At 40.8% G+C, this 20,059-nt stretch overlaps 1 protein-coding gene across 1 annotated transcript; it reads left to right on the forward strand.

Moving 5' to 3' along the window:
• The first annotated feature begins 11,405 nt into the window (after positions 1–11,405).
• hdac3 (histone deacetylase 3) lies at positions 11,406–19,793 on the forward strand. The gene is made up of 15 exons (XM_079353065.1): positions 11,406–11,610; positions 12,344–12,426; positions 12,545–12,687; positions 12,813–12,894; positions 13,334–13,390; positions 13,484–13,539; positions 13,620–13,753; positions 14,874–14,954; positions 16,045–16,118; positions 16,243–16,307; positions 17,422–17,511; positions 17,605–17,663; positions 17,830–17,909; positions 18,411–18,568; positions 18,658–19,793. Exons 1-15 carry the CDS (start codon positions 11,556–11,558, stop codon positions 18,725–18,727), a joined length of 1,287 nt encoding a protein of 428 aa, XP_079209191.1. The 5' UTR covers positions 11,406–11,555; the 3' UTR covers positions 18,728–19,793.
• Positions 19,794–20,059: the final 266 nt, after the last annotated feature.

Genomic DNA, 20,059 nt, shown 5'->3' on the forward strand with positions numbered 1-20,059 from the left:
ATTCATCTCCTCTCCCTCGCTCCCTGCCCTGTGCTTTGACTCCCTCTCACTCTCCCTCCCTGAGACTCAAGCAGGGCAGTCCTGGTGGAATCATCTTCACTTTTTTCACTGTTTTCTTTCCTTCTATCTGTTTGCCTGCCCTCTCAATCTCAGCTTCCTTCGTTTCACCGCTCAACCTGTTTTTCTCTTTACACCGTCTCATATTTCCAACTCTCCTCCTCCCTCCTTCTTTCTATTCTGCACTTTTTGAGTTATATTACAGCTTTTGAATTCAGATGAGTCAATTATAATAATCTTTCTATGGATGTCAAGCCTGTGCCGGTGGCTACAAACACTGACATGAACTCTGCTAATGTTGGCAGGCAGTCAGTATTAATGTGATCAGCCCACAAACATTTAAAATGAATCACACAGGACAAGAAGGTTTTGACAGTTAAACTGCCCGTGCAGTCTGACTCTATGTACGTGTTAACTGTTATTATTGACAGTCTATGGTTGAAACACTGACACAAAACCAACAAAGCAGATCATGATATTGGAATGCAGTGTCTTTGCTTTTCACAACAGCCTTGAACGTGCATGTTGGCGACGTAGGTTTGATCATTCTGTTACTATTCGGTACTTAAGGTACTGACCTGCTCATTCATTCTCTAACTCTGAACACGTCTAAATGAAAAGCTCCTTAGCTTTTGTTAATGTGCCCTGCCTTTTCCTGTTCTTTTCAGATCACTTCTCTCAAGGGATGAAAGACACAAATACATTAATGTGTGGTCTTGAATGCTAAAGCTTGTGAAACATAAATTAGACTTTTTTTTGTTTAATGTTTTGACGGATATCCGATGACCCAACATGAATTGAGAAATACATTGTCTCTCAATAGGGGTTCGATCCCCAGCTCCTGCAGCCAAATGGAAAAAGGACTCAATGGACATGACACTTCATCACTGAATTGCTCCCGCTGCTTAGTTTATGGTGTTTGAATGTGAACGAATGGGACTAGTTTTAGGTGTGACCTAAGGAGTAAAAGTAGTGTTTATGTGATCTACATATCTTAAGAGTGTAAAATCTATCAGGCCGGACTTTATTGAGGTAACTTTTGTAAATTGACGAACCCAATCTCACAGTTTGCATACAAATAACACAACATTGAAATGCTGTGCAATGCATTGGCCAAATTGCAATTTTGCGTGCCTATGATACGCCAATCCCTAACTTTCGTCAGGGGTCAAGGAGTTACCCATAGACAACTATTTTAACCTCTCTCTCCCCACCCAATCCAATCCTATCCTACCCTTCTTTCTGCATCTTGTCCCATCTCCCCCATCCCATTTTCAAGCCCAGCACAGTTTAGCAGATGGCTGTTCCGTCATGAGCCCGGGTCTGCTGAAGATTTCTGCCTGTTAAAAGGAAGTTTTTTCTTGCCACGCTATGACGGATTAAGTGGGGCTCTTGTAATATAGCAATAAGTAAGGTCCTTTATCTGCTTTTTGTAAAGTGTCTCGAGATAACCCTAACCCTAACCCTAACACCTGTTATGAATTGACGCTGTACAAATAAAAAATGATTGATTGATTAACTTTCCTAACCTTAACCAGTCGGTATGTGTTGCAAGGCGTATCATATGCATGCAAACTTGCAATTTGGCGTATGAACAACACAACATTTCAATGTTGCGTTATTTGTACGCAGATTGACGAGACCGGGTTGGAATTGACATAGATTCAGCGGGCGAGGTTCAATGACGTAACGTGACTATGGATGAGAGTCCACTGGTGCTTGTAAACAAAAACAAAAGCTGGAGTCAAATGAGAAGAGGTCAGTTTGAGTAAAACATGTCAAATAGGCAAGAGATTTTAAAAAACCAAATCAACTGAATCAGGACACAGAGTCAACGATCAGTGGTGTGGTGGAGATGGAGTCCTTTATATGGAGCAAGTGGAGTTCAATGGAGATGGTTAGCAGCTGCAGTGCAATCCCTGCACACATTATCCTTCTCCTGCAATCAAACACACACACACACACACACACACACACACACACACACACACACACACACACACACACACAAAGAAAGAGAGAGAAGTCCAGGGCATGACAATATAAACAGAGTAATCTTACTGAGTTTCAACAGAAAGAGAGACAAACTATGCTCGACAAAAGCAACAACTTTGACATGTGCTCCAGTTTGATCTGCCTTCCAGAAGGTTTTCATTACCTTCTATGTTTGTTTTGACCCTTTGTTAAGTTCAGGGAAAATCCTGTCAAACCCTTATGGTTTTCTAGTAATCTCCTCCTTCCTTCTCATTCATTTTAAATCCCTTGCTACTGGTCTTTCATTCCTCTAAATCTCACTAACTCTGAAGTTCTTTATCATAGTCCCTCTCTGTCTACTTCATCTTCCCTGTCCCGCGTTCCTATAGGCTGTCTATATGCTCGCTCTTTGTTTTTGTACCCTATGGAAGAAGATTTAAAAGCAGATCCCTCTTGAAAGGAGCTCAGTCTTTTATTTGACGTTTGCTGTGGCTCTCTTTAAATGTTAGTCGTCGGATTAGACCCTTGCTGAAAGTAGCTCAGCTAATGTCTTGATTTCGCAAGTCATCCATGTGACCTTGTGCTTTTCTCAACTGTATACCAAAGTAAGCCATACGAATTAGATCCCGTGCACTAAATAAAAATTGCCTTTTACAACAGAGACGTTGTTGTAATAAATAACTCTTGCCCCTAGAGTCTTTGATAAGTGGACTGGAGGATCTTAGTTGGCTGTGCAAAGTGAACAGAACAATATTTAAAAAAAAACTGCGATCCATCTTGGTACTGATGGATCGATGCCCCAATAAAAACCTGCTTAAGGTCTTCCTTGAAAGTTTTCTGTCTGTGACTGAACAAATCAAAGAGGCAAACATAAACTAGAGTATCAACATAACTACAGTTATATCAATTGTCGATTACTGCTGGAGGCAGTGCTTTATCACTTAATATGATCCATCTCGCGCATGTCAAAGTAGAGTATCTTATTTCACAACAGTGACATATAACCTGGTAGGACGCAGGTTCTTTAAATATGTCCGCTCCTGCTATTTCTGCATGACTATTCAAAGTAAAATAACAAAGAAACCCTGTCAGCTGATATGTCCCGTCCTCCCCCCCCAAAAAAAACCCAACAAAACAAAACACATAATTACCTGTATGAGGAAATGACTCACCAGCGAGCATGAAGAAGAAACACTCAGCCTAGCAGCTCTTTGAGTTTATTCAGAGTTAAGAGTGAATTTGAGTGTTTTAGCTCCTATCACGTGATTGAAGGCCTCCCAGAAAAAAGATGTATTCAAAACTATACGTCTAAATCCATTCTCTCCATCTTTTCCCTGCTCCACTTTTCAGCAATTTTGGAGATTTTCCCTGCATGACATTACTAAGGGTAGTAACCTTTTCCCCAGGTGGGTGACACTCCCACAGCTCAGTGTTTGTTCTGCCCTCTGAGTCTGCCTTTTAAACAATAGGGCATAGAGCAAGAAAGACTGAGCCAACCAAGCCCTTCCAAAGAGGGGCGTGGTCAGACACAGCTCATTTAAATTTAAAGCGACATACACAGAAACAGCCTGTTCTGAGCAGGGCTGAAACAGAGGGGTCTACACATTATCAAATACAGGAATACATGAGTGGAGCTTTGGCAAGAAATTCCACAGACATGTTTTGGAGACTCATTTAAAGTGGTTGAAAATGAAAATATGTGACTTTTAAAAGCCTGTAACTGTATAAGGTTGATCCAATTTTCTTATGGAACCTGGACAAAAGTTTGCTCGGTTATCCATCACTGAGTAGCTATGAAATTACATTTCAAAATCTGTGTAATTTACCCAGATTAAACCTTTCTAGGCCCAGATTAACCACAGAGACATAGATGTCTTCAGATGTTCTTCTCTGGGTTTTTATTCTTCTTTATTTAGGTTTTATGTTCATTTTCTTCCCTCGACTTTCTCTGAGTTATCAAGCCCAGCTGTGTTGATTTGTCAGCGTGATGGGAACACATGGAAGAAGCACCTGTGTCTCCCTCCCTCTTACTGTACCAGCTCTTGTCACGTACTTCTGTTGCTTCCTCACTTATTTCTTCTCTGAGCCAAGATTCCATCACCTGCAGGATTATAAAATATGTTGTCTTGTTTCCATATGCTGAAGTTCCTGACTTTCAAAGGAAAAAACATTTGTAACATATTTGTAACCAAACGAAGTAGGGAAGATTGCTTCTGGTGATGACTCTGTAATTAGCACAACTGTTAATCAAACTGGACCTGCGGCCTTCACCATTGTAGGATTAATTTCAGGCCTTTAACTGAAGCTAGCATTAGATTAAGGTTACTTTCAGAGTGGCTGTGGCTCAGTTTGTAGAGTTATTGCATCTTAACTGGAAGGTTGACAGTTTGATCCCCAGCTCCTGCAGCCAAGGCCTGTTTTTATGTGTCCCTGGGTAAAACTTTTAACCCCAAATTGCTTCTCATTTAATTTTATCTAACATTGATTTCATTAATAATTTCATATTTACTTTGGTCTTTTACACTTACTAATAGATGTCTTATGATTGATGGCATTGGAGGCAGAGCACCGTAAATTTGTCTTTAATTTAATAACTTTTAGGACCTAATGATCTTAAAAGGGTTATTTTACAGAGAAAAGAGTCTTTTCGGGTCCAATGGCATCACGTAATGCTTTCCAGAGAAAACGTCACGCAATGCTGCAGCACATGTAAAATAGTGTTTTTCACAATCTGCACACTAACCCTGCAGATTGACTTTCTCCCCATATTGTTGCAATTCCTGCCTTTGTGTTCTGTTGTGCATTTGTGATTGTGTTTCAAATACTTGTTTTCCCCTGTCTGGTTTGTATTACCTGAGTTAGATCACACCGTTGTATTAAGTCTGGTTCTCTTCTGTGCCAGTTTGTTTGCTCAACACCTCGTCTGCACTGTTTTTTGTGCAGATGTTTCTCTGCGTCTTTTTAATAGACCAGGTTGTTTTGATGTCGATGTCCCTGGACTCTGTTACAGTGCCTTTGTTTTGTCTTGTTTCTATTCAAGAGGGAGAAATTAATAGACACAATCTTGTGTTGTCCTTATTAAATTTTTTTCAGCAACTGTCTCTGAACAGAAATGAAAGCCACGTTCCTCTAGATGTCTACACTGCCTGCTTCAACAGGTTTCCCAGTGTTTCACAAAGCTTGATGTTACTCATGCGGAAGGTATTTTTTTAAGTATTAAGAGTATGTTTTCAGTGCAATTTCTTTTGTGTCTCCTTATTAATTAGATTTGGTATAATCTCACAAACGCCTCTAGTAGTGTTCACAGTTTGGTTCATGTTGATGTTTCTAAAGGTCTTGCAACATCTGATGATGTTGTCGAAAGAGCTGTCAGTGATCTGTGCTGAAAACATCTCTTCCCCTGACTAAGATTTATGTTAGACAAACATGGCAAATCTTCATCCGCCATTGTCGATCCTGCAGCAAAGCTGTACACAAGATCTATGTTTATGGTCAAAATGTACGAAATCACCAGACACCGAAAAAAAACCTGAAAACCTCTGCACACATCTGGAATACAGTCTTTTTTGGCGAGTGATTGCATTGACACTGATCTCAAGTTTTCACAGCTCATCAATCAGTAAATGCACGAATCTCTGTGTTGTATTGATACAGTATGACATTATTTTTTATTACCTGCATCCATTTATAATATACACCTGGATGTCCTGTATTGTTATATACTGACTTAGCGGTTGATAATATCATAGATTAGGTTATCTTTTTGTTTTATTATATAGCTATCACTCTTTCCCAGGTACTGGATTAATGTAAATGAATTCTGATGCAAACATTCCTTCTTTTGACTTCACTCATCCTTGTATTTATGCAGTCATAAGTTTAGATTCCCCTTTCCCGTTTCCCCTTGCCATGTACCTCGATTTTTAAAGTCCAGATAATGAAAAGAAACTAAATCACACCACTAGCTTTAAGAGGCTGTAAATTAGTACTGTTATCTAAATGCTTTTGGGGTGGTTTTCTTTAAATGGCAACGTATGCTGAATTTGTACAGATGATGAAAACACAACAGCATCAGAAGTGTTGCAGTGTTGGGGCATCCAACAGGTTTGTGAACCTTTGATATTGCTTTAAAGGTCATCAGACAATTAAATCAGCCTGTGAAATGAGACCAACCATATATAAATATAACATATAAAGTACATATTTAATGGTAATGAGGATCGTGATTTGCCGTAACAGCAGCACCACTTAGCTGTTCATCTCCTTCCACGGGCTCCCAGTTATCGCTCACATCAAATTAAAAACTCTGCCGCTCGCTCACCAAACACAAAAATCTAAACCCTCATCCAGGTCTACACTCCCTCCCGCCAACTACTATCTGCCAATAAAAAGGCATCTGATCAAACATTCACAGCAAGGACCCAAGCCTTTGGAGAGATTCTTCTCCTCTGTCGCTCCCCGGTGGTGGAAAGATAGACACATAGATAGGAACTTGTTAATCCCTTGGGAACTTCAGAGAGAACTACCAGACTCCATTTGATCTGCAGAGTCCCTTTGCACCTTTAAGAAAAAACTAAAGACCCAGCTCTTTATGAACACCCACACACTTACAGTAACACTACTGATTATGTATTATGATGATATTAAGGATGGTTTAGATGCAAATCAGAACTCTGAAGAACGTCCTCATTTGCACTTGCTGCTGTTGTTTGTCTTCTTTCTAGATCCTTGCTTGTGTTGTTCTTACTCTCTGATGTTCATTGCTTTGGATAAAAGCGTCTGCTAAGTGAAGTGTAGAATTGTAGACATCTAAGAAAAGAGACGTTTTATGGTGTCATACTGTACGTATACACATCAAATGTACACCAATAGACATGCTGATAAAGCAAGAGGGTAAAGCAAAGTTACATTTCTCATCACTCAACTTCCGGGCCAAAATCATTTCTCACCCAAGTAAAAACTCTGCAGAGCTGGGATCAACGCTCGACACTCTGCAGTGACTGAAATGGATTGATGTGAAAAAGTTTATTCGTAGCAAAGAATATGAATGAATAAATGAATTGACTTTATTGTCACCTTGGGGAAATTGTTTTTCAAAACCCAGAATATAACACAGAGTAAGACAAGAGTCAAGAGTTCTACTCTGGCCTGTTTCAGCGAGGCCTTCTGCTCAGGGCCCCTATAAGAGCAGGGACCAGGCTCCCCCAGAGACAAGCCTTTCTGCACCTCATTGCTCTGTACCTCCGTCCTGAGGGAAGTGGGGGTGAGGTGAGTGGGTGTATGATGTCCTGTTCTATGGAGGTTGCAATGTGTGTGATGGCTGTCTTAATTAGTTCAGGAAGGTTTGGTGTGGGGAGACCATTTAATGCATGTGATGCACGTGAGTTTAGCATTGTGTTTTACAGGTAACACGTTAAAGAAGCCGGTGGAACAGTACATTAGGATGAGCTGAATCATGCTCTGATAAAGCAGCAGGAGGAGATGAGGGGCGACATAGAGTCCTTTCAGTTTGTGAATGTCTCTGATGGCACTGTCTGATGTCTGATTTGATGGCTCTTTTTTTGGATGTCAGTGGTGTGCTATTCAAGACTGAGTCGATTGTCTAATGTAACTCCAAGGCCCATGAAACTATTTACTATTTCCACAATTTCTTTTATTTGTGGCTGCAAGCTAAACTACATTATTGTTGCCATTATTTTGATCTGATAAGCAAAGAAGCAGGAAAATGATAGAAAAAGAAAAAAAGATTGATGAATGAAGGTATACTTAAATGCTTGAAATTTTGTGCGTGTGTGTGTTTAGGTGTGTGTGTGGGTTGGGTCCTATGTCTGTGTATTATGTGCCCATAGGGCCCAGACATCAGTTTAAGTTGTAACAACTTTCAGATGTATGTCATTAATAAAACCTCACTTTGTATATTGTATACATCTCCATGGCAATGACATAGAGGAATGAGTACGTGCATGTGTGTGTGTGTGAGAGTGTGTGTGAGTGTGTGAGAGTGTGTGTGTGTGTGTGTGAGAGTGTGTTAGTATGTGTGTTTGTGTGAGTGTGTGTTTGTGTGTGTGTGCGCGCGTGAGTGCGTGTGTGTGATCGTGTGAAAGGGAGGGATTGTGTTCCAACAAACAGGCATAGACAGATGCGTGGGGCCTGGGGCCAAAACAAGCCGACTATGGATAAAGATGAGGACCTGGTGCATGTGCACGCACACACACACATGCACAGACTGGTCTTCGAGTCTCATAGGTATGCAGATGCTGAATTTGACAAGACTCTAGGAGTGCTTGTCATCAGGTGTGCTTAACTATTATTAAAGTGAAAAAATGCAGAGATGGTGTCTCTAAAAGTGTAAGATCAACAATAAGTAAGGATGTCATATATCTAACAATAAAGTATTGATGCTTGGAAGATATAAGTGGTATGAATAGTATGTGTCAGCTTGTGAGTCATGCCCACCTTTTTCCATGTGCATGACAGACAAAGGCTGCATTTATTTTATTTCAGAGATCACAACAGTTCTAATAGTGGACTGACAAACCTGTGAAGAGACTTGCCTAAAAAATGCAGACGTCATTTTATTACTCTTCCCTTTATGCAAGTAATTTAAAAAAAAGAAAGAAACAACATTGTGTAAAATATATCACCAGCTACTGTTGTAGGAAATATTAATGTCTTGTGTTCAATTCTGAAATATGAGATTACATTAATTGAGATACAGAAGAAGAAATGAAGCAGGTGTGTCCATGTGAGAGCCACTAAAAATACAAAATGTCTATACATATATAGTGTGCAAAGAAGGGGGATTCCAAGTTCAAATCCACACACACAAGCACACCAGCAAGAACACACACACACACACACACACACACACACACACACACACACACACACACCATACGAACACGAACACGAACACAATCCATTCCTAAGGCTCACCTGTTGAATCAACTGCAACCTGTAACATCAGGAATACATAATAAACCATTCAATTCAGGTAAGTCTGCCATTTAGCTGCAGGCAGAGAAACACTGAGAAGGAAAGGGGTGTGAGAGGGTGAGAGAGGACGCAAATAAGCAGGAGGAAAAAAGGTTAAATGTACGTCCAAACATTCCAATGCAAAACAGCCGACAAGCCAACACACATAACGAGAAGTGAGGGGAAGGCATTGTTGCTTTTTGAAAGATTGTTAGAGTCAACTTCTCCATCACACTTTTTAAAACCAATGTATCGACCAGGCAGAGAGAGAGAGGATGTAAGGACTCGGTAAACATGGCCTCGCCACTGCCACAACACTTAGACCTGGCTCCCCAAAGAGGGCACCAGAGACACTTACTGCCCCCTTGGATTAAAAAAAAAAAAACGTGCACTGCTCTGTTAGTTTAACATTGAATCTATGTTATATTTTGTGTTTTCTTTTGACTTTAGCACTGTAAATTTATTCAATGCAAATAAAGCCTTTTGAAATGAATTGAATTGAGAAGGACAGAGAGAGAGAGTGAGTGTGAAAGCATTACTATCAACATGTAACCTATTTGTAATTCATAAAAACCAAAGGTGCAGGTCAAACACAAATGACCAGGCACTATTTTACCATGTGTGTTTTTGTAGGGCTATTTACAAACTGCACCTGCCTATCTCTAACCCAATGTTGTCTGATTTCAATATATTACCTGCACTCCGGAAGTCTAGTTTTATTCATTTCATTGTCTGGCAAATCTCCATCAGTGTCTTGTCCAGATGTTTTTCAATGAACAGGTGTTCAAACACAGTTCCAAAAAGGATAACTCTTAAGCTCTGCTTTGAAATCATAATCAAGTTATTCATGAGCGAGCCTGCAGAGACATGTGACAGTGGCTGTTAACATCAACAGATTATCAAAAAAATAATCATTTAAAAGCAATTCAAAGGTAAACCTGATCCACATTGAACTTCATGAATGGACTTTGGTTTTGGCCTTGACAACAATTTGCACAATGCAGTGATTCCTCTGATGTCTCTTATAGATAAAAATTTGCATTTTTAAGATGTGCATATAAAAATAAAGACATGAGTCCAACTGCCTCAAGAAATAAATCACATCCCACTCTATTCTGCAGCTTTTGAGTTCGTAGATTGGACTTCACCCTCAAGATGTCTTGAAAAGTCAAGCTGAAAAAAACGTGATCCTTTTGTGAATACGTGTAAACATATTGGCTCAGTGTTTTACAGTAATCTGAAGATCAGGGGTTTGAGCCAAAGCCCCTGCAGCAACATGTCTGACGTGGACCTGGCCAAGACACTTAACCTCATGGTTCTGCTTTATCGGCAGCGTATGAAATTGGATTATTAACTTTTGATTGTCACTTTACACAGCAGCCTCTGCCATCAGTGGTGTAAAAGCGCTTGAAGTAGCCTATCAGCAGAGAAAAGCTCAAGTCCATTTACCATATACCAGGTCCATATCAGTCGTTTTTTAATAGCCTATCTAATTATGCATACTTTAAATACACTAAAGAAATGGTCTCAGTAATAGGCACTGGCTTCAAAATAATGATAAGATCGGCCTACAGCATTAGTTATTCCTAAGCCATGATAGTTTGTTGTTTTGTTTATTTGTTTTATTTAAGGGGTCGAATTTACATTAGCTTTTTTTCTTCCGGCTGACAAACTGATGTCTGTCAACCTAATTCAGAAAGCTAACTATTTCTGCAGATAATATTTTTAAAAAACGTATTATTCATTATGAGTGACAGGCCTAACACAATTCACAATAACAAAATAGTGTAGTGTTGTACTGTGCAGAGAGGTTAGATTTCACAACCACGGCTCCTCTGTGGGTTTCAAGGGCGGAGAGGCAGAGCTAACTGGTGAGCCTCAATACTTTTTAATAAGGACCAGAAGTGGCCTCTGCTGTCGGGAAGATGACACTCAGGGACTTTAGAGCACTATTACATGGACACAGAACAGATCACTACAGTCCAAGTCTGAGTTCATTTCAATATTTTGTTTTTTTTAATGTCTTCAAATTCAAACTATTTAATTATTAATTCACACAGGCACACAGAGCAGTAAATGAACAACATCGCTCTATGTCATATTTCTGAATTACATTAGATATTTTTTGATCTTGAATTTCCCTCGGGATCAATAAAGTATCTATCTATCTATCTATCTATCTATCTATGCTCAATGTTCTCTGTGATAGTTTGATTTCGTGATTTTAAAAATAATGTGAATGTCACTTTTCCCGTTGTCATGATGCTTTTAATGTCATGTCATTTTTAAATTACCTTGTTGCTGAAATGTGCTTGCTTATATAAATAAACTAGGAGTGACTTTAAATAAAATCATTGAGAAATCAAATCACAGACTACATACGAGCGTCACTCCTCCTCCTCCGCCCATCTCTGCCATTACTGTCCACTGTTGATGACGTAGGCCGGCAGTGTTTATCATGGCGGCTATCTGCTGATTGAAAGAAAATTGAGGGTTAACAGCTTCATTAACATTTCTACGGAAATAGTAAAAAAACATCTTCGTGCAAAATGACCAACAGGACATCCTACTTTTACGACCCAGATGTGGGCAACTTTCATTATGGTGAGTGTGGTTGCCGTGGTTACAGGCGTGAAAAGGAACACGGTGCTAACAGAGCTAGCTGCTCTATGCTAATCAATCAGATCTGTTCAATGTTGATGTCCAAACATCCAACGTTTTCCCCTGGTATTACAATCGGTGTTCATCGCATGATTGAGTAATACTATGAATCAGTTTTTCATGTATCTGTATTTATAGTGTTTTATTTAAAGGGTCACTGCATGCTAGCAGCTAGCTGCCTTGTTTGACAGCAACACATTAAATTCAAATAAAAGTCAAAGTTTGGGCTCAGACGCTAGTTAATGCAGGTTGTCTGATTATTAGGTAGCTAAAGTACAATGTTATTGTGTATTACAGCAGAAAAAGCTTAATTAATAAAATGACTAAACATTTGGTCGACGTATGTGCAGATTAGTAAACATTTATAAACACTACATTTATGTGTCATTTTCTGATTTTCTGATTTTCACAATAAAAGCTCTATAGTATCCTTTTCTTAGATAGCTAAAGGACAATGTTATTGTATTACGAGTAGGGCGATATGACCTCAAAGCAACAACACAATGAACATTTGACCTCAATTACGATTAATGAACCATTATTTAACCGATAAGTCCATGTAATATGGCTGTGTTAATGTGACTATCATTATGTGGTGATTTATTTATCCACTCGCGTTGTTTTGAATGTCAGATCTTTGATGGAAGTCATATGTGGAGGTGTCTGTCTCTGCCAGGTGCTGGCCACCCGATGAAGCCTCATCGGTTGTCTCTGACTCACAGTCTGGTGCTGCACTACGGACTCTACAAGAAAATGATGGTGAGCTGTACAACACAAACGCGGTTCAGATTCTCACTGTTCAAGTCCAATAAAAGGGAACAAAAAAAAGACTGTTATATGTTAAAAGTTCATTGTTTGATCATGTTTCCTCTTTAAGGTGTTCAAGCCGTACAAAGCCTCTCAGCACGACATGTGTCGGTTCCACTCTGAAGACTACATCGACTTCCTGCAGAAGGTCAGCCCCAACAACATGCAGGGCTTCACTAAGAGCCTCAACACCTTCAATGTGGGAGACGACTGGTGAGCATGACTCTGTCTTAATGATACAAGGCCTCTCCTCCTAACCTTGACTTTATTTAAAACAGTTAGCCATGCAGGCTCGTTTCCACCTGCCGTCCCTGAGTCGTGTTGTGTTTTTGTTTTAGTCCTGTGTTTCCAGGACTTTTTGAATTCTGCTCAAGATACACAGGAGCATCCTTACAGGGAGCCACACAGCTCAACCACAAGGTAACACACACACACACACACACACACACACACACACACACTCACACACACACTGTAGGCCAGTGGTTCTCATCTGGTTTAGTCTCAGAACCCACCACCAACTCCCTCATGAAAAATATGACCAATCAGAATTTTTTAAAGAAAAATGTTGCTATTTGGACCTCAGACGGTACAAAACGTGACAGGATAAAGACACGCACCAAAAAAAAAAAAAAAAAGGTGTTTTGAAGCACTTCATAGATTTTTTGACCAGGCACACATTGGCGTCCCACTTTGGTCCCGACCCAGCAGTTGAGAAACTCTGGTATAAATCAATGCTTTCATCTGATCTGCCTTTTGTATTTGTAGCAAATGATCCATAACAATCAGCATGTTTTCAGCACCATTGTTTGGACAGTTCGATTCGATGACTTTATTTAAACAAATCTTTGTTTTTCAGATCTGTGACATTGCCATCAACTGGGCCGGTGGTTTGCATCACGCCAAGAAATTTGAGGTAAGAGCAAAGTCCTCTACGTCAACATTTTCTTCTGAACTCCTTCATCTGTCCTTCTCGTTGTTAAGGTGTTTTTAATTCTGTGTTTTTCAGGCATCAGGATTCTGTTATGTTAACGATATCGTCATCAGTATACTGGAGCTACTCAAGTAAGAACTCCACTCTAAAAAAGTCTTTCACACAACGTTTGTCGTGTCAGTTTCTCTCCTTACACGTGTTCACGTTACAGATACCACCCCAGAGTTCTCTACATCGACATCGACATTCACCATGGCGACGGCGTCCAGGAAGCCTTTTACCTGACGGACAGGGTCATGACCGTGTCCTTTCACAAATACGGAAACTACTTCTTTCCAGGAACAGGTCGAGCATATTTTCTGAAAACACATTTAACCCTCAACGTTCACAAGCAGACTGTGGAGAAGTGTGTCATGTGGAGCTCGCACTAACACGTCGACACATAACATTATAAACATGAACGTGCACATGAATAGAATATCTGTGTGCGTTGTGTGTCAGCTACGCTCCGTTACGGCTTCATGCTCACTTATTCCCATTTATCCTGAAAATAAACGGGATGTGTCAATGCGCTCGAGTTTCAAAGAGAGACGTCACTCTAACCTGAGAAAGAGGGAGGTTACTTTATCTCTGTTACTATGGTAACGGTTACTGTGGTAACTGAGTCTTTTAACCTCACCTGGTCAGGAGCAGGTTTTTTTTTTTGTCAGCGAACCCCGAGCTTCTCTCCGTCCTCTCCCTCTTTCATTCAGTCCGTATCACGCATGTTTGTCGGATTACAAATCCAGGTTGTTTCCAGGCTACATTCACGGCAGGAGATGTTAATTTAGTTTGTAGTTAATAAACTAAATGGGTTAAAGGTGAGAGGACTTCATGTTGGATATAAAGAGAATGCACATTCAAATGTGAACATTTTTATTTTGTTTTAAAGTCCCTTTCCTTCTGCTGGATTACATCTTAATGAAAATACATCTGAGGTTTAAGACCACTCCACCAGTTTGGACCTGTGGTATTATAATTCTAAATGAATAGTTTATGTGCTGACCAGCTGCTGTTTTCTCCTCCTCCTCTCTGTCCTTTACGTTGCAGCAGTGTTCCTTTTTCGTCTTTATTAAAACCTGGTCATATTCTCCGTATGTCTGCATAGAGATGTAGTTTATATTTTGAGATGGTCAAAGTACGAGGAGCTCTTTTTTTGGTCACCTGTTGCCATGGTGAATCGTAGTATCTGGGTTCTTTATCGTCATGGTGCGCATGCTGAGCAGGGTGGATGTACTGAACTCAGCAGATGGAGACCCAGAGAGTTTATCACCTGAGGGGAAATCAACTCAGTTTGTTTGTTTGTTCAGCCTCCTTTCACAAACAACTGGTGAATTGGTGCGCTCTGCTTCATCGAAGCTAGAAGAGGACTCCAGACTGTAACTGAGCGTGTGTGTGTGTGTGTGTGTGTGTTTACTCTCTGCAGGTGACATGTACGAGTTTGGAGCAGAGAGTGGACGGTACTACTGCCTCAACGTTCCTCTCAGAGATGGAATCGACGACCAGAGTGAGTGCACAAACTTTGATATATTGTAATCAATTCAAAGTTGCCACGGTTCACATCGATACTGTAAAAAATTAATCCCCGTGTATGAAATCAACACCAGCCAAGCGCCAAATGCGGATAGATTTTCCGTTTGGTGTTTTAATTTCAGAGAGCTATCTGCTATCTGTATATGTTTAATGTATATGTATATGTATAACCATGAAGTCAAAGTTACGCCTAACCTTGGCTAGTAAGTCAAAAAGTTAATTTGGGACCCCGTCAGCATCTCTAGAGCAGGGGTGATTGGTTGCAACAATCAGACAATGCCATGGGAGCTGCAAAGACAGTACAGTTTGTCGCCTCGTTCACCCCAACGAGTTTAAGAGCCAAAGAGATTAGGAGGTACATTGTTTTCATTTAAAATTAAAGGAATCTTTTTTTTAGTCGTAATTTTTCTTCAGTCACATTTTTTTTTTTTTTTTAAATTGTGAAAGAATCGTATCATGAATCGTTTCACAGGTTGAGTGAATCGTTATATCTCGTCCTCAAGCAAGACACTAAACTGCCAGGTTAGCATTTTGAAAATCTGCCTCTCTGCTACCCTCTATGAATGTGACATGTTCTCCTGTTATAAGTCCATTTCTCATATACTTATTTGACTCTGAACATGTGTAGATATGTGTGTGTGCAGACATCAGCCTGTCACACACACACACATACACACCTACACACACGTACACACACGTACACTGCTAACATATCAGGTCCTAATGAATGAATTAATCTGGATGGACAAACCTTCAGCGATACCAGAAGAGCAGACGACATCTTCATCTCTGAGCCCCAGCTGGCCTACTCTACATGTCATATAACTGTGTGTGTGTGTGTGTGTGTGTGTGTGTGTGTGTGTGTGTGTGTGTGTGTGTGTGTGTGTGTGTGTGTGTGTGTGTGTGTGTGTGTGTGTGTGTGTGTGTGTGTGTGTGTGTGTGTGTGTGTGTGTGTGTGTGTGTGTGTGTGTGTGTGTGTGTGTGTGTGTGTGTGTGTGTGTGTGTGTGTGTGTGTGTGTGTGTGTGTGTGTGTGTGTGTGTGTGTGTGTGTGTGTGTGTGTTAGGCTACAGGCAGCTGTTTCAGCCGGTTATCAAACAGGTGGTGGATTTCTACCAGCCGACGTGCATCGTTCTTCAGGTCAGTGTGTGATTCTTCATAACTTGAACGTGTGTCTGGGTGTGTGTTTAACTGTGATTAGGACCACATGCTGTGACCTTGTTGAGCATGATCCTGTATTGATTATTGAATATTCTCCCATCAGTGCGGAGCAGACTCTCTGGGCTGTGACAGACTGGGCTGCTTCAACCTCAGTATACGAGGACACGGGTGAGTCACACTTCTTTTAGTTAGTTTTTATCACTGTTTTGTCACTGTTCACTGTTCACCTTTTGATCAGGGAATCAAATCACCAAGCAAAGACTTTTTGCTCTGCTAACTCAGAATTTTGTAGTTACAATCAGATAAGATAATCCTTTATTCATCTCACAAGCAGAGAAATTTTACATGGCAATCACACCGTTATAAATGCACTCGGGGCGACTCAGTTGATAGAGGCGGGTGTCTCGTAGCCCAAAGGTCACTGGTTCGAGCCCAGGCTCCTTCGGCCCCGTGCCTGATGTGTCCTTACCCTCGTCACTTCACCCTATGTTGCTCCAGCTGCTTCGTGGGCTGTGTATGAATGGGATTAGCTACGTCTTACGGTCACATTGCATCGTACCATCAGTCAGTGAACGTGTAGGTGTGACCTTCGATCGGTCAAATGACCAAACAAAACGAACAAAACAAGCTCAAGTCCACATCTTTATATTTACAAACACATGCCGTTTAAACACAAGTAAGACATCGAAACCAGAACATGTCCACCATGAAAACAAAACTCCAAGACTAAGACTTGCTGGACATTTAAAAGTGCTCACATGCTCCACCTGCTGGCCTGGAGTTGTAATTGGTAAATAAAGGCTTTGCCTGTCGTATGTTGAGTTTACTATTTCACTGAAGGAGGACTGTCATCAAACATTCATTAAGCTTAACTCCGACATCTCCTCTGTAAACTGTAGTGAAACACTACTGTATGTCAATGGTGGCCATAATGGTGTACTTCTCTGTTACTGGGGAAAGTTTGAGAGCCACTGCTCTACTGGATGCAACGCAGCAGTTCAAAGCATTCAGGCTGTGTTTTCTAAAAGTTATAAAGAATGTTTACACTTCTGATCTGATCGTGTGTGTGTGTGTGTGTGTGTGTGTGTGTGTGTGTGTGTGTGTGTGTGTGTGTGTGTGTGTGTGTGTGTGTGTGTGTGTGTGTGTGTGTGTGTGTGTGTGTGTGTGTGTGTGTGTGTGTGTGTGTGTGTGTGTGTGTGTGTGTGTGTGTGTGTGTGTGTGTGTGTGTGTGTGTGTGTGTGTGTGTGTGTGTGTGTTTGTGTGTGGGCTCTGCGTCTCTCAGGGAGTGTGTGGAGTTTGTTAAGAGTTTTAAGATCCCTCTGCTGGTCCTGGGAGGAGGAGGATACACCGTGAGGAATGTGGCTCGCTGCTGGTAAGTCTGACGAACACATCTGCAGTGTTGGCGTTGTGACTTCTTAGGTTTGTGTTGAAATGAATGGCGTTTTTTTATTTTTTTTTCTTGCAGGACATTTGAGACGTCTCTGTTATTGGATGAGTCCATCAGTGATGAGCTGCCTTATAGCGGTGAGTGTTGGGTGGTCCGTGGTCTTTTTGACGTTTCTGCTGTGCAGTTACAGGAATCATCGGAGCCACCTGGAACAACGCTGTTCTTTTCTTTTGTTTCACTTTTGAGGTTTTACTGTTTTTATTTCATCGTAAAATGTGACCTTAAACACTTCTCCTCCTTCAGAGTATTTTGAGTACTTTGCCCCAGATTTCACTCTGCATCCTGATGTCAGCACCAGGATAGAAAACCAGAACTCCAGACAGGTAAAAACATCAACACTGCATACATTCATATTGACAGCACTAATATAGTAAAGACGTTTACGTACTCTCCAGAGAGTCCACAGAATTTAGCAATGGTTATAGCAGACATATCCCTGCTTTCCACTGCTGAGGTTTTTCTTTTTGGGGCTAAATTGAAAGCACAGGGTCCTTATTTGGTGGTTGTGGCTCAGTGGTAAAATCTTCTCTCGACCAGAAGGTCAGGGGTTCGATCCCATGCTCCTGCATCTCCGATGTCTCCTTGGGCAAAACAACCCCAAGTTGCTCCCGCTGCTTCATTGGTGGAATGTAAATGAGTATGGATGAGATTAGTTTCTTCTTATGGTCACTTTACTCAGCAGCCTCTGCCATCAGTGTGTGAATGAGGAGGTGTGACCTGCAGTGTAAAAACACTTTGAGTAGTCAGAAGACTAGAAAAGAACTAAACAAGCTCAAGTCCAGTAAACATTATTGTTGTTGTTGACACTGAACCCTTTGTTGTAGTACCTGGAGCAGATCCGCCAGACTGTTTTCGAGAACTTGAAGATGCTGAACCACGCGCCGAGTGTCCAGATCCATGATGTTCCTTCTGACATGCTGAGCTATGAACGCAACGACGAGCCGGACCCCGATGAGAGGGGAGCTGAGGAGAACTACACCAGGTCAGAAAAAGCATGGACATCAGACAGGAGCTAAAATCTGACTCCTGAAATGTTAGAAAAACTCATCCTGTACTTTCTTTTGCTTTCAGGCCAGAGGCAGCCAACGAGTTCTACGATGGTGACCATGACAACGACAAAGAGAGTGACGTAGAAATTTGACCAAGGGGAATGTAACGTCACATCACTTCTACAGATTTAAGCAAAACTTTTATGGAAGGACGGGAAAAAAACTCTTTACCTCTACTGTAACAGTGAGAAGGTGCTCATCATCAATAAGTCACTCATCCTGACGAGTTTGTTTCACACAGTTCACCGGAAGACACCGGACGATTGCACTAGATTGCATAGATACTTCAACTGTTTTCACAGCACAAGTATCCTTTACTTTTATTCAATGTTTGGGTCAACATATGTCAAATATTCTAACAGGCGAGATTGAAGGTTTCATCATTCTGGAAACTGAACCATAGCTGTTAAATAAAATGATTCATGAACATTAGCTGTGATATACCATACATGTTCATGTTAAAGGTCACATATTATCCTCCCTTTAAATCAGTGTAAATGAGTCTGAGAGCTCCCCAAGTGTGAAGTGTAAATCCACTGTATGGATCCTGTATTTGATCATGTCTATAAACCCCTATATTTCAGCCCTGCTCAGAACAGGCTGTTTCTGTGTCTGTAGCTTTAAATATGTAAATGAGCTGTCTGACCACGCCCCCTCTGGAAGGGCTTGAGTGGCTTGCTCTTTCTTGCTCCGTGTGCTGTTGTTTACAGTGAGAAGGCAGACTCAGGGCAGAACAAACACCTAGCTGTGGGAGTGTCACCCACCTAGGGGGAGGGGTTACTGCCCTTTGTGATGTCATGAAGGGAAAATCTCCAAACGGTCTGTTTGAGCACACATTTACTGAAAGGTGGAGCAGAAAAAAGAGAGAGGATGGACTTTTGTCATGATTGGGGGGTTTGTCGACAGACTCGAGACAAACAGGTTTAGAAAAACATGGTGAAGTGCATTTTGTATAATATGTGACCTTTAATATCACAGCTGTTTCCTCTTATTTTGCATTTACAAGCAGCATGGACATATATCAGGACTTCTAACAAACCTCTCCTCTGTGCTAATGAACAGTCGACATTTTGATCTTTTCCACTTGTTTTAGTGTTCATATTATCCTAGTAATGAATGTTACTTTTGAAATAAAATAGTTATCTGTAACAATGTAAACAACGCCCGAGAGTTCAGTTATCTCAGGAGTGTACATGTGGAAGCACATGTTGATGGTTTTCAGCATATTCAGTGTTTTCAGTGTCAAGTTTGTTTTGTTTAATTTCTTCTTACTTGGTTCACGTGCCTGCCAGTATCCATGAGTTACAACTTAGCCAGATCAGATGTGAAACAATCATGCTTGAAGAGTTTGAGACAAAATGATTCCAGCTGCCATTTCACTTCGATACTTTGATCTGTTTTATATTGCTGAAGATGTCGGTATG

This window comes from Symphodus melops (assembly GCF_947650265.1).
Source record: "Symphodus melops genome assembly, chromosome: 9".
Classification (NCBI taxonomy): Eukaryota; Metazoa; Chordata; class Actinopteri; order Labriformes; family Labridae; genus Symphodus; species Symphodus melops.